This window comes from Hypanus sabinus, chromosome 16 (assembly GCF_030144855.1).
Source record: "Hypanus sabinus isolate sHypSab1 chromosome 16, sHypSab1.hap1, whole genome shotgun sequence".
Lineage (NCBI taxonomy): Eukaryota > Metazoa > Chordata > Chondrichthyes > Myliobatiformes > Dasyatidae > Hypanus > Hypanus sabinus.
The window spans coordinates 27394446-27409550 of NC_082721.1; the positions used below are offsets into that span (position 1 = coordinate 27394446).

Below are 15105 nucleotides of genomic sequence, written 5' to 3' on the forward strand. Positions count from 1 at the left end.
ACAGTAGGGATGTATTTATATCTAACCATGCTGTCCGTACTCTGGAATGTTTGAGAGGGGCAGTATTGAAGGTGCTCAATCATGTGCCTATCCTGAGTGTGTTGTGTGGGACAATTACAAATTAGAAGGGAGCTCTGCGTTGCACACTGTACCTCTTCCCTTCAAATACATCAAATTACTATGAAGACTTCTGATTCACACTGAAGATTATGACTCAAATTTTGTTTGAGTTTGATATTAAGTGTTTCTTTATTTGAATTCTTACAACATAGCCCAATCACACATAAAGGTCAAATGGTTTAATTTAGTATTTAATTTAACTGAGGAGCCCATTCATATTACACTTTCTCCAAACTCTGTAATATCCTTCCTCCTGCAATATTCAGAGATACCTCATGAATCGGAAAAATTCATTTACCACTTTCTTCCCAAATGGGTTCCATTTCAGATTTTAGCAAGACTGGTGAAGTTGTGAGCTGGTTACTCACCAACAGCTGCAGGAAAGAACATGGTTTCATGATGCCACAACCCAATCACTTTTTCTTTTAACAAAAGTTTAACTGCGCATCAGAAGTTCTGTCATCTTTGGGGATTAAAATAGAAGTGAAAAATCCAGTTGGTTGGCAGATAGTCACTGATTGAAGTCTCTGATTTCCAAAACTGTACAGTAAAACGGAGTGGCAGGAATGGCCCACAGGCAGCAGTGAAATGGGTACAAAAGACAGCAGCCTGAACAGATTTGGCCACTTGCACTGTCAGGCATAGATTAGATTGAGAGTGTGGAGAATCAAGATGAGGAGAAAGAGGCCATTCACTGCCACTCTCTTGATGGCAGAGTGTTGTGACTTGCTGCTAAGTTCTTAGCAATACGAAAATATCAGAATTAAAAATCCTCACTCACATTACCTAGTATTTCTTCAAACACAGCCTACAATGGAAGACTTCAATTCCCACCAAACATGCTGATTTCCTTCTTCTTTTGAGCAAGAAACAAGGATTGGAGCCTCAGTACCCATGAAGGAATTGCTAATGCTTCAAAGAGCTCACAGAAGCTTCAGCACAAGATTCCATTGCTTCTTTCTCACCCAAAGCTCAGAACCGATGGCACACTTGACCAAACACTTCAAATAAAACCAAATATTAAAATTTAAAAAGTTAGGGTTGCTATGAACAATCACCTCCTTCCCTTCTCATCCCTGCTCTCTCCCTATCGTAACTCCCTGACCTTTGACCTTCATTAATATACTGCTGCAAACCAACACTCGGCTCCATAGATTTCTGACACAAAACAACCCCAACAGCTCCAGATTGTACTGATTCCTGCAGGTCCCAACCTAATGAGATGCTAATGCTGAATAGCCTTCCTACAGTGACTGAGATTTCTCCTCCTCCTACAACACTCCATGCTCCCTTTCAGGATTGTCCCAGTTTATCTTTAAACAGAGAAATAAATAAAGAAACATTCCTGATCATGGAAACTCATATAGATTAGATCACTCAACCTTCTAACTTATACATCAGTCAAAATCACTCTCCCTTACACTTCATCCAAGCTCTCAGGGCTTCAGAGATAGGTTCAGTAACTTGCCAAGGGAAGTCCTGGCACAGCATTGGGGCTGACGTTGATCGGAGTGGGATGGAGGATTGGGAGGTACAGCTGCTGCTGCAAGTACTGCTCAACACCTCACACGAGCGGATTTCTGAGTGGCAAATTGATAGGATAGAGATAAATTGTCCACTGTGCAACTCTCCACATCTTCTGGCGTGGGGCAAGACGTTTCACTTTATTTTATGTGGTTTAGGTTATTAAATGGGGATGCCAAATTGAAATCACATTCACACTACGGGGCCAAAGTTCACACTGAATCTGAATCTCAGGCAAGGCGGTTTCCTCTCGGAGCTGCCCGCTCGTTCTTGGTGTTGTAGGCCGCGTGCAGCTGGTTCATGGGATTGTCCGGCGATTTCATCCACTCTTTCTTCAGCATCTGCTTGAGCTGAGACAAGCGCATGTTGGGATTCTCCTTCTTTATCCGCGGCATGTTGGCATCCTCAAAGGCAATGTAGGCAGCCCGCAACCGTCGCTCCGGGTGGTGGTCCACAGTCTCGGTAGTGCTGAAAGCAGAGCACAAATGTAAATACTGAGCACTTCTCTCCAAGCCTGCACACAGCTGTGAGGGACGGATGGATGGGGAGACATACACACACACACAAACAGTTGCTCTGTTTGGGACAGGCCTGTCATTGTCAACTGTTTGGGACAGGTCTCCACTAGGGTATGGTACAGGTAGAGTTGGATTGTCACTGGCTATGATGGCAGTTGGATTACTTTGAGCGCTAATGCAGATAGTTCCATCGCTATCTAATCAATTTTCAACATTCCATTTACTAAAGTGACAGATCTTAAGCAGAAATTGAAAATTACATTGGAGAGAGCACTGGGACTTCTGTATGTTGAGAGATAAATAATACAGATAAACAAGACACAGCAGCAGACTCAAATCGGCTTCACTAATTTGGCTGATGCATATAACAGTGTCTATAATGATTCTATGAGAAATGGGAGATTAGCTGTTAGTCATCTGAAATTCTGGTCAATTTAACACAGTAGGAGTCTCAGCGCTGGCTCTGTCATGATTCCCTGGGCATACAATGCAGTGGAGTGCAAATTTCCTTCCCCACTCCCCCCCCACCCCCCCATCCACGCCTCACCTGCTCAACACTGAAATTGCTTGACATCTGTGGGCTGTGAATATTTAAACTTCTGGTGAGTGCAAGGCAGGAAGAGATTTAGCACAAAGCACTCTCTCTGAGGCAGTGACCAATTAAAAGGGAAATAGGGACACAGAACACCAGAGGAGGTCACAGAGTGAGGACAGCCACATCTTTGCAAACCGCCCAATTTAGAAAAGTCAGTGGTTAAACATTTAGTGGCTGAGTTGTGTAAAGAAGAGGCACAAACTTTTCAATCCTGGAGGTGGAGCTGTGGAGAATAAGAGGAGAGTTGGGACTAGAGTTAAGGTGAAATGAGAACACAGGAGCCTATGAAATGGAAACAGTAAGAGTGCCTACTCAACCTTTCAGTCAAATCACAACTCATCTTCTACTTCTCAGTCACCTTAGGAACTTGATGATCCAAAGGCAGGATCAGGCTGATGGATCTGAAAAGGGGACAACGGCTTTGGCGCATTCCAATACATGCAAGCTTCGCCACCCTGAAGGGCTGCAAAGCTCCAACTCATTTTCAGATGGCTAGATAAATTTCCTCCCTTACCCTGAGCTAACACAACTGCACGTGGGCAGGCATCAACCCCCTCACCTCAGGGCAGCAATGGCATCTTCAATGGTCCTGGCATCAATGTCATCCTCATTGGGTAGAGTGCGGTTAACATTTTCCTCCAATGGCACCTCCAGATGGCTCATCGGTTTCTCTGCAATTCACAATCACAACAGTTCAACAACAGGAGCCTGTGGCCAAACCGCTCCTTTCAAAAAAGGGAGCCAAAAACCTACATTTCCTAGCATGAAAGTGTTACATTAGTGCAGAAGGCAAACAATGAAAAATACTCTGTCCATCAACAGTGCCAGGAAATCACAGCATAGGCTGGATGCAGAATAAAGCACCCTTTTGTACTCTTCTCCTGAAATTGGGTTTTTCACATCATTTTGTATGGTTTTTTCCAGCAAGGGCTAAAAACTTAGCCAAGGAACCCAGGGACTGTTCTCTTGTCATGGTTCTGGAAATATGGATATTATTACCTTGTGTTGACCCTACAGGTGGAACATTTACAGAACAGCACTTCCTGGCAATAAGGCTCAGTCAGAACTGCTGCACACACGAGTCGCTTTCTCAACGGCCCATGGAACTGACCTAACCTGGGGGCAACATATCAATGCAACTATAAAGATGGCAAGACACCTGCTATATTTCATTAGGAGTCTGAAGAGATTTGGTACGCCACCTAAAACACTCGCAAATTTTCACAGATGTACCATGGAGAGCATTCTAACTGGCTGCATCACTGTCTGGTACGAGGGAGCTACTGCACAAGACCGAGATAAGCTGCAGAGAGTTGTAAAATCAGTCAGTTCCATCATGGGCACCATCCTCTGTAGTATCCAGGAACTCTTCAAGGAGCAGTGCCTCAAAAAGGCAGCATTCATCATTAAGGGATGCTAGCACTCAGGACATGCCCTCTTCTCATTGCTACCATCAGGTAGAAGGTACAGAAGAAGCCTGAAGGCACACAGTCAATGATTCAGGAACAGCTTCTTCCTCTCTGCTGTCAGAGTTTTGCATGGACATTAAATGCAAAAACACGACCTCACTACTTGGAATTTTATTTCTATTTTTTGCACTACCTATTTAACTGTTTAAAAATAATATATATAGAATAAAAAATTCAGGGTTTTTTCCTTATTATCTTGTATTGCGTTGTACTGCTGCCGCAAAGTTAACAAATTTCATGACATATGCTGGTGATATGAAATCTGACTGATTAGGCTCAATAACATATGAGAACTGCCAAGGAAGCCGATGCTAAACAAATCACTCAAGAAAGCATCAAGATACCTTTGACTTCCTCTGTAGCTTGCCGAACATTCTCCTTTTTAACAGTTGCCTCAATCTGAGCTCGGGTTATCTTGGCCGGTGTTGGCAACTTGCTGGCTTTTGGTTTCACGCTGCTTCCCTCCTCGTCCAGAAGCCGTTGGATTTCTTTCTTCCGCTCCAGAACTTCCATGCGTTTCTTCTCTTTTTCAACCTGAAAGCCAAAGGGGAAAGGTCAGAACTCTGACTGGGCACCACAGGCTGCACTGTAACAGGCAGAAATGGGTCAAAAAAAGCACAACAACCTCATGCCCCAAGTGACTTGGAGTTCAAACTCGAAACGCTGAGCGAGAAAGTCATGAGGGAAGAAAACAACAATAAGGCATTAGGGTTTAAAACTAAAATTAGGCACACTAGAATTAAACAGATGCTAATAAGTCCTTTGGAAATTCAAAAGGACCAAAGGGAACATGTACACAAAGGCTACTCTTAGACAAAAGCACCACTAGGCTTAGCACCATAGATTTGCTATATTTAAAGAGGTGACAGATACGCGGATATGGAAGGGAATACTTCCCATTCCAGCTGCCAGCCAGCATCAATCTCCACCAGGATAGGGAGAGCATAGGTTAGATAGAGTGAAGCTCCCTTGCAGTGCATCTCAAAACACTCCCCAGACTTCAGTGGTACAGAGTCCATTAAACTATCCCAAGTGGCACATGAACAGACAAGGAATAGAAGGATGCAGAGTATGTGCAGGGAGATTGGATTTGTAAGATTGGCATCGTGGTTGGTACAGACATGGTAAGCTGAAGATTCAGTTCCTGCAGTGTATTCAGTGAGCCTTAACTTCAGTCTGAAAAGAGTAGCTAATTAATCAGGAGACGTTTTCCATCTTAAGGGTTGAATAGTCTGTCAGCTAGAATTTCTGCCTCGTTGCTCATTCAGCTTGCATTCAATCCAGACCTGATGTGGAATTTGCAGATTTCTTCTGTGAAATGGGGACACTTTTTTCCCTTATTAGGGAGAGGGAGAGCCTGGGGTATGTTGAATTACCGGGTGAACGAGCAGTCTTTGGGGTACTGCAAGTCTGTATCTCTATTGGTGCGGCTGCATGCTTGAGTGCTCGGTGAGGGAGTGCCGATGTTTCTTTGCTGGTGGTGGGGGGGGGGGGGGAAGGAGTCATTGCTTTGCTGCTACTTATGCATAGGAGGGGGGAGTTGGGAGGACTTTGGGATTCTAACTTTAACTGTCATTAATTCTTTGGGGGACTCCTCAGTTTTCATGGATGTTTGCAAAGAAAAGAATTTCAGGATGTATACTGTATACATTTCTCTGACATTAAATGTACCTATTGAAACTTATTGTAACCAAATTGGTTTCTAGGAATACCAGAGTTTCTTCCTTCATTCCAAAAATGTATGAATTGATAAGTTAATCAAGCGTTGTAAATTGTTTGTAGTATGTAGCAGAGTGGTAGAGTGGGGGGGGAATGATGGGAATGTGGTGAGAATAAAATGGGCCAGAGTGTGATTAGCTTTACAACGGGGGCTTGCTGTGGATGCTGGGGCCAAACAGACCACATGTGCTACACTGTGCCAGTGTCACCTTGGCTCAGTGGGTAACAAACTCTTGCCTCAGTGTGATCAAATTCTCATCACAGGAGGATATAATCAGACTAATGTAACACTGTTAGAGGGGTAGTGTCTCAAATGAAACGTTAAATCAAGGGTTTCCCTTTAATGTAGTATATGCTAATAATTCTTTGCCCCACGGACCTGGACAATATTTACTTTTCAACCAGATTAGCAGTTTATTTCATATTACCAACGGTAAAATATCAGATTTCCTACATTCTGTTGATGACTGCACTTCTAAATACTTCACTGGCATCTCTGGGGATGAGAAAGACCCACTAAAAATGTAAATTCATGTTTAAACAGAAGTAAAAGGGTAGATATTTCTAAAGCGCATGTTAAACTGGTGAAGGGGTAGTGGAGATCGAGGAAAGAGAAGGAAGCAAGCAGCAAGGAAGTGATGCCCAACAATGACTCGGGAAGGGCAGAGTGCCCAGTCTGGATTGGATTGCAGCTTTTTAATTTGGTGAAGAGGGAACATGGAGAGGGCATGTTGGAGAATGCATTGTATATTCATGAAGGGAAGGATTCAGTTGCACAAAAGACTGGACGTAACACGAGACTCGTCTCCTGGATTCACTGCTTCTTAAAGACCCAGGTTCCGGAATGATTAAGAAAATTGGCTGGCAAAGCCCATTAGTGTAACAAGGAGCAAAATGCTCATGTGGCACAGCCTACTGAAAGGCTCAGGAAACACCTGCATTCCAGGAGATCGGCATGCTTTCTTAATCGACGTTAGTCGTAGCCTGTGCTACCCTGCCAATGATGGCTCTGTTATCATCCACAAGCTTTTATGTTTTAATTGTAACAGACTCGTTCTCTATCATCAATTAAAGGAAGTTTGGTGCAGCTGTGCTCTGCCAAGACCAACGTCTCTTTTCCAGGGTACTATGACCAGAACCAAATACAGTTACTACAAGTGGAATACCACAAAGGAGAAATGCTTTCCCTTTCACTTCCAGCCCAACTTGAGATATTCATTTAACACTTGATAGGAGGTGACTATTCAGACCATTGAGTCAATGCTAGCGCTCAGAAAATCCCGTTTACCCTTTAGTCTTACATTATTTTGTTGTTCCTTTCTGTGCCTTGTAGTGCATCGGCCAGCAACCTTGCGGTTTCTTTAGCATTTGCTGTTTTTTTTAAAAACGAGACTGAATTGCTAGCTCGACGTTCAACCCAGCATGAAAGGAGCCGGCTGGATTTGAACCAGGGACCACTCGCCGCGAAGTCTGGTGCGGATGCCACACCACTGGCCACTCTTACATTACGTCCTTGTAACTTAGTCTCTCTCACATACCCATCAACTCTATCCTGAAATTTCCACCACCTGCCTACACTAGCAATGGCAAGTTAACATGCTAACTTATAGGTCTTTGGGATGGAGGAGGAGTTTGGCAGGAACACATCAAGAACAAGCAAACTCCACACGGACAGGACCAAAGGTCTGGATCATACACAGGTGGCTGGAACTCTGAAAGTAGCAGCAAGGGAAGAGGAAACAGAAATCAGTACAGACTCCAACTCATGTTCGTGATGGAGAAATTATCCAAGGTTCCTGCAATTTATCATTTCCCACTGTGCCACCCTTGATTTCTTTCAAAACATGAATGTTGGGCGCAAGTATGTAAAGGTTACACTGAAGTTCAAGTTCAAATTTATTGTCATTCAACCACACACGAACAATATACAGCTAAACGAAACATCATTCGTCTGGGGCCAAGGTGAAAAACACGGTACATACAGTCACACACAGCATGTAACGATCCAACACATAACAAAATAATATTAGCACAAGTCCCAGAGTGGCAAAGCTGAAAGACTGACAGGTTGACATAAAATGCGAGGTGCATGATTATGTAAGACAGAATAACATTACTGGCACTGTTATAATAAAACAAGCAGTTAGATAAAAATGTGAAACAGCAACAATAAGTGACCCGCGCTGGATGAGAGTGTGTCCGTGAGATGGGGAGTTGTGGGGTAAGAAGGGCTCGCAAGCAAGAGTGCAAATGGGTTCTGGTTAGCAGCAGGGTGTCAAGAAGCCGTTTTCCAGCCTGACAGTTCTGGTTCTTATGCTGTGGTACGTTCTGCCTGATGGCACAAGGTCAAAGAGATTTTGGAAAGGATGGGAGGGGTCTTTGACAAAGCTGGAAGCACTGCAAATGCAATGCTTCTGATATATGACCTGAATGGGGAGAGAGAGAACTCTCTCCCCCCCCCCCCCACCCAGAACTATAATCTGGAAAGCTCTAATGATGACAGTCAGGGATCTTTTAAATTATCTTGAACAGACAGATAGAGAGATGATATCTCACTGTTGTTTATAGCAGAGGCCAAAACAAATCCCCAACAATGTGAGACAGTGATAAATTCAAAGGGGAATTCAGGAGAGAATACCTACCCCAGAGATCTACGAGAATGTGGAACACACTCCCATAGGGAGCGGCTAAAAGGAAGCTGGATGATCTCACGAGGGAGAATGAAATGGACGCTGATGAAGGGAGAAGAAGAGGAGATGGAGGTGGCTGGTGCAGAGCAAAATCACTGTCATGGAGTCGGGGTGGGCTGGGTGGGGGCAACAGGTCCATTTTTATGATTCACATTTGTTATAATTTTCTGAGTACAAAACAAATAGCCTATGGGAAAATATTCCAAGTTCTAACAGCAGCAGTAGAGCAAGAAGTAATATCAGAATTCAACACGGACTCTAACTAATAGATGTGATACGGAGAAACCAGCTGGAATTCCTCAAACTCATCATTGCCCATTCACTCGCGTCAGAGACGCACAGATAATGAGGACTCAGTAACTCACTGTTACTAAGATTTCAGATTAGTTTTATTTGTCACATATATGTCAAAACAGAGTGAAATGCATCATTTGTGTCATGTCAAATCAGAGAGGATGAGCTGGAGACTGCTCACAAGTTTTGCCCCACTTCCGGCACAAACACAGCATGCCCACAACTTACTAACCCATATATCTTTGGAATGTGGGAGAAACCCACGCGGTAATGGGAAGAGCGTATAAACTCCTTACAGACAGTTGTGGGAATCAAACCCCAATCTGCGATCGCCACCACTGCAAAGCAACTGTGCTAACCACTACACTACCCTGCCAGCAAGATGCAATCAGTGAGGGCTCCTTTGGTTTCTGGGGAATGATCCATCATGAGTAATCAATGCAGAACAGGATGTTCTTCCTATGGAAATTACATATCGCACATCCAAACATTTAAATTAGAAGCAGAAGCCAATTGGATCCTCAAGACTATTCCTCCATTCCATTGATTTATTCTAGTTCCACTAAGCCTAGCAAAGTTAAGAAGGATGCAGTGGAGCAAGGTCCAAGCAAGGCTCTGGGATGAGGGGATGCCATCAACTCTCTTCAGTTCAGTGAAGAAAGTTCAAGGCTGACCCAGATCATTCTCAACCCAAATGTTACATTTAACTATATTGATCACACATCAATGAGCCATTTTGGAAAAAATTGCTTTGTTCTAACCCTGCCTCAAGTCAGTGGTAGTGGAACTCTCAGCCACTTCCCAATTACTCCCAGATGCCTGCTCACCTTGTTCACTCTGCAAATCCAAGCTCACTCAAACTTCTTATATCCTATGACACCAATTTAACCACCACCCAAGCTTTGACACAAGCTAATAACTAGTTAAAAGCAGGGTGAAACCCATCACAGCTTGGGTTTCGGAGTTCACTTCAAGCTCTGTCTGTAAAGAGTTAGTATGTTCTCCCCATCACTGTGTGTTTCCTCTTGGGTGCTCTGGTTTAGATCACAAGACGTAGGAGCAGAATTATGCCATTCGACCCAGCTGATTTATTATCCCTCTCAACCTCATTCTCTGCCTTCTCCAATAATGCCCTGACTAATCAACCTATCAACCTCCTCTTTAAATATATCCAATGACTTGGCCTCCATAGCCATCCATGGCAATGAATTCCACAGATTCACTACCCTCTGGCTAAAGAAAATTCTCCTCATCTCTGTTCTAAATTATCCTCCTCTGTTCTGATGTGCCCTCTCGTACTAGACTCACACACTATAAGAAATGACTTCCCCACATCCACTCTATCCAGGCCTTTCAATATTCGACTGGTTTCAATGAGATTTCTCCCACCACCCCATTCTCCTGAACTCCAGTGAGTACAGGCCCATAGCCATCCAACGCTTCTCATACGTTAACCCTTCCATTCCCAGAGTCATTCTCTGAACCTTCTCCAGACCCTCTCCAATGCCAACTTGGAACTGGAGCCCCAGGTCAGTAGGGAAGGATTGGACCAGATAGTAAATAAAAGTATTGAAAGTCAAAATTGAAATAACAAGTATGACAGGTCGGATAGTTTGAAGTGTGTATACTTTAATGTTAAGAGTATTATGGGTAAGGGTGATGAACTTAGAGCATGGATCAGTACGTGGAACTACAGTCTTTCAGTCATTACTGAAACTTTGTTGAGAGAGGGACAGGAACGGGTGATTAATGTACCAGGTTTTTGAAGTTTTAGAAAAGATAGAGGTGGAGGTGCACAATTAATCAGGGACAATGTCACAGCTGCACTCAGAAGAGAAAGAATGGAGGGTTCAGACACAGAGTCCATTTGGGTAGAACTCAAGAATAGGAAGAGTGCAATCACACTGATGGGACTGTACTACAACCCCCTAACAGACACATAATCAGATTAAGAAAATGTGCAACAATAATAGGGTTGTTGTCATGGGGACTTTCTTAGTGCAAGGGGTTAGATGGAGCAGAATTTGTTAAGTGTATCCAGGAAGGTTTCTTAAGTTGATATATGGACCATCCAACAAGAGGAGGGGTGGCTGAACTTTCAGTGGGTGAACAGTTAGGGAAGAGTGGCCATAAATCCTTCTCTTTCAGGATAGCTTTAGATAAGGTTAGGTATGGTTCTTGTGGGAGTGTTTTAAATTGGAAAAGGGCAAATTAGAAGGGCATTAGCCAGGAACTAAGAAGCGTTAATTGGGAACACCTTTTTCTGGCAAGTCTACATCAGACATGTGGAGGGTGTTTAAAGATCAATTGCACAGAGTACAGGAGGGGTATGTTCCTGTTAGAAGGAAGGACAGGGATGGAAAGATAACAGAACTGTGGATGTCCAGAGGGGTGATGAATTTAGTCAAGAAGAAAAAGGAAAAGTATGTAAAGTTTTGGAAGTCAGGATTAAATGATGCACATGAGGAGTATAAAAATGCCAGAAAAGAACTAAAGAAGGAAATTAGGAGAGCCAGGAGGGGCATGAAAAGTCTTTGGCAAGTAGGACTAAGGAGAATCTCAAGGTATTCTATACACGTATAAGAGGATAACTAGGGAAAGGGCGGGACCACTCAAAGATAAAAGGGGTAGCATTTGCTTAGATGCAAAGTACGTGAGTTAAGTACTTAATGAGTATCTTGCTTCAGTATTTACCTAGGAAAAGGATATGGAGCACCAGGAGATCAGTTCAGCATATATAAATATGTGAGGGCTTTTAGAGGTCAAGGAGGAGGAACTGTTGGGCCTTCTAAGGAGTATTAAGGTGGACAAGTCCCCAGGGCCTGATGAGATTTACCCCAGGCTACTGAAGGAGGCAAGAGACGAGATGAGATTGCAGGACCCTTGACCAGTATCTTTGTGTCCTCTCTAGTTATAGGCGAGATCCCGGAGGATGACGAGTGGCTAATATTGTATCTCTATTTAAGAAGGGAACAAGAGAAAATCCTGGGATCTATAAACCAGCAAGTCTCATATCAGTTGTGGGGTAATTGCTGGAGAAAATTCCAAGGGATAGGATATATGAGCATCTGGAAACCCACCGCCTAATTCAAGCACGGCTTTGTGTGGAGCAGATCGTGTCTTACCAACTTGATTGAGTTTTTTTGACAAGGTGACAAGAGAGATTGATGAAGGTAGAGCAGTGGATGTTGTTTACATGGATTTTAGTAAAGCACTTGACAAAGTCCCTCATGAGAGGCTAATCCAGACTAGGATTCATGGAGTCTGCTGTTTGGATTCAGAACTGGCTTGTACATAGAAGGCAGAGGGTAGTGATTGAAGGGACCTATTCAAGCCGGAGGTCTGTATTTAGTGGCATTCTGCAAATAGCTGTGCTGGGATCTCATCTGTTTGTAATGTATACAAGTGATCTGGGTGGGTTAGTAAATTTGTGGATGATACCAAGATTGGTGGAGTTGTGGATAGTGGAGAAGACTGGCAAAGATTACAACACGATATAGACTAGTTGGTAGGGCAAATAAAAAGAGACAGCACATAAAAGGACAAGGTCCTAATATACCTTTTTATCTTGGTTGTTAAGCAGAGAGACCTAGAGATCCAAGATCATGGCTCCTTGAAAGTGGCTACACAGGTCGATAAGGTGGTTCAGAAAGCTCATGGAATACTTGCTTTTATTAGTCGAGGCACTGAGTTCAAAATTCAGGAGGTTATGCTGAAACTTTATAAAACTTTGGTTAGGCCACATCTGGAGCATTGTGTACAGTTTTGGTCACCCCACTACAGGAAGGATGTGTAGGCTTTGGAGAGGGTGCAGAAGAGGTTACCAGGATGCTGCCTGGTTTAGAGGGCGTGTACTATCATGAGAGGCTGGATAAACTTGTGTTTTTTTCTCTAGAGCACAGGAGGCCAAGGGTAGATCTGATAGAGGTTTACAAGACAATGAGAGGCACAGATAAAGTGGACAGAGAATATGTGTTTGCTAGGGTTGAAATTACCAGGAGGGATTAGTGTTTGGGTGGTTTTGATTTGCTTTTTAGCTGGTTCAGTACAACATTGTGGGCTGAATGGCCTCTCCTTTGCTGTACTCTTTGATGTTCTATCCTTTCTTAAATAAGGGGCCCAAAACTGATCAAATATTTCAAGTGTGGTCTGATCAATGCCTTATAAAGCCTCAGCATACATCCTTACTCTTGTATTCTAGCCCTCTCGAAATAAATGCTAACATTCCTTACCACCACTCAACCTGCAAGTTAACCTTTAGGAAATCCTGTGCAAGGATGCCAAGTCCTTCTGCATTTGATTTTTGAAATTTTTTCCCATTTAGAAAATAAACTATCCATTTATTCCTTCTATCAAAGTTCATGACTATACATTTCCCTACACTATATTCCCTCTGCCACTTCTTTGCCCGTTCTCTAAATCTGTTTAAGTCCTTCTGCAGGCTCCCTGCTTCCTCAACAATACCTTCCCCTTTGCCTATCTTTGTATCATCTGCAAACCTCACCACAAAACCGTCAATTTTGTCATCCGAATTGTTGACATATAATGTGAAAAGGAATAGTCCCAATACCAACTCCTGCAGCCAGAGTAGGCCCCCTTTATCCCCATTCTTTATCTTCTGCCAGTCAGCCAATCTTCTACCCATACTAGCATATTTCCTGTAATACCATGGGCCCTTATCTTGTTAAGCAGCCTCATGTGCGGCACCTTGTCAAAGGCCTTTTGAAAATCCAAGTATGTTCTCTGACTCTCCTTTGTCTAGCCTTTTGATATTTCCTCCAAGAATTCTTGTTTCTTTCCACGGTCCAAAGATGTGCCAGTTAGTAGGTCATAGTAAATGTGATTAGGCTAGGATTAAATAGGTGGGTTGCTGGCAACGCAGTTCATTGGGCCGCAAGGGCCTGCTCTTGTTCTAAAGGAATAAAATACACTAACACACCCTTTCTTTCAAATCTCTCATGGTCCAACATCCTGCCTTCCTCGATCTCTTTACCCTCAGAGCTACTGGTCACTCTCAACATGAACTCATGACTTCGCTTGTTGTCTCTGGAAGTTCCTTGCAGTTAAAACTGCACAGGGAACAGCTGGAGTGTCAAAACACGTGCTTTTCTATGACGCCTGGTGCGACTTCAGTACGTCCAGAAGAATTTAGAATTAAAACATTTTTGGAGATCAGTGACAGTCATTATTATGCTGAAAATACGACAGCTGATCTGCACAGAGAAAGCTCACACAAAGATGCCAAGTGGCAAGATAACACAACAGCTGAATTCCCCACATGGATGAAAGCCCTGCACTGAGAAACGACACTATAAATTTACCAGACAATTCTTACGTCTAGATCTTTGTATTAATCATGGTCAAAATCACGGTTTAAAGACTAGCAAGTCCTCAGGAGCTGAAAGCTGCATTAAAGTTTCTAAAATAAATGGCATCAAAAGGAGTGGATTTATTGTTTATGATGACTCTAAATTCCCCAGATTAGTCCTAACAGATTAGAAAACTGTAAACATAATACCAGGAATCAATAGAGGAAGAAGGAAGGCCACTGGGGACCATTTGCCAGTTAGCCTAAAGTATGTTGGCCTGAGAAGAATGCTTGGATGCATTACAAAGAAATGGTAACAAGTTACCAAATTTTTTTTTAATCTTAGTCGACATGAAAGAAATGTGGCAATTTTTGTATGTTTCTTTGAGCAGGTTAAATGACCGAAACAATGGACGTAGTGTATTTCGTCTCAAAGGACAATTGATAAGGTACTACACAGAACTTCACTGTCCCAGGCATTAGTGGTAACATAATCATCTATTACAGACAGAAAACAATCGGATAAATGGGTCACTTATAGACAGGTTTAAACTAATGAGGTGTCACTGGAATCAGAGCTGTGGCCTCAGCTATTTCAAAATCTATATTACATTTTAAAATGAGGGAAAGGTTGTGAAACAAGTATGTTGTGTCAAAGCTTGTAAGGATATAAAGAAAGCAATCAGATTCCAAAAAAAAATCACAAATAAAATCCAATATCTAAAGCAGAAAATGCTGGAAATACTCAATGAGTCAAAAAACATCTGTGGGGAGAGGAACAGATATTCTTATACAAGATACACAAGGTTATCCTGCAGGTATGCAATTTTCAATTAGGAATGCAAATGGGTGCAAACCTTAATTACCA

The 15105-nt window shown here is 42.9% G+C and overlaps 1 protein-coding gene across 1 annotated transcript in view; it reads right to left on the reverse strand.

The window, feature by feature from the left end:
• Positions 1-1729: 1729 nt before the first annotated feature.
• The window catches only part of ccdc124 (coiled-coil domain containing 124), a 31436-nt gene continuing 18060 nt past the window's right edge, over positions 1730-15105 (reverse strand). The window contains exons 3-5 of the mRNA XM_059991393.1: positions 4571-4760; positions 3317-3428; positions 1730-2112 (exon numbers count right to left, since the gene is read on the reverse strand). Coding sequence (XP_059847376.1) covers positions 1875-2112; positions 3317-3428; positions 4571-4760 — 540 coding nt within the window. The 3' untranslated portion in view covers positions 1730-1874. The remainder of the gene's footprint in view (positions 2113-3316; positions 3429-4570; positions 4761-15105) is intronic.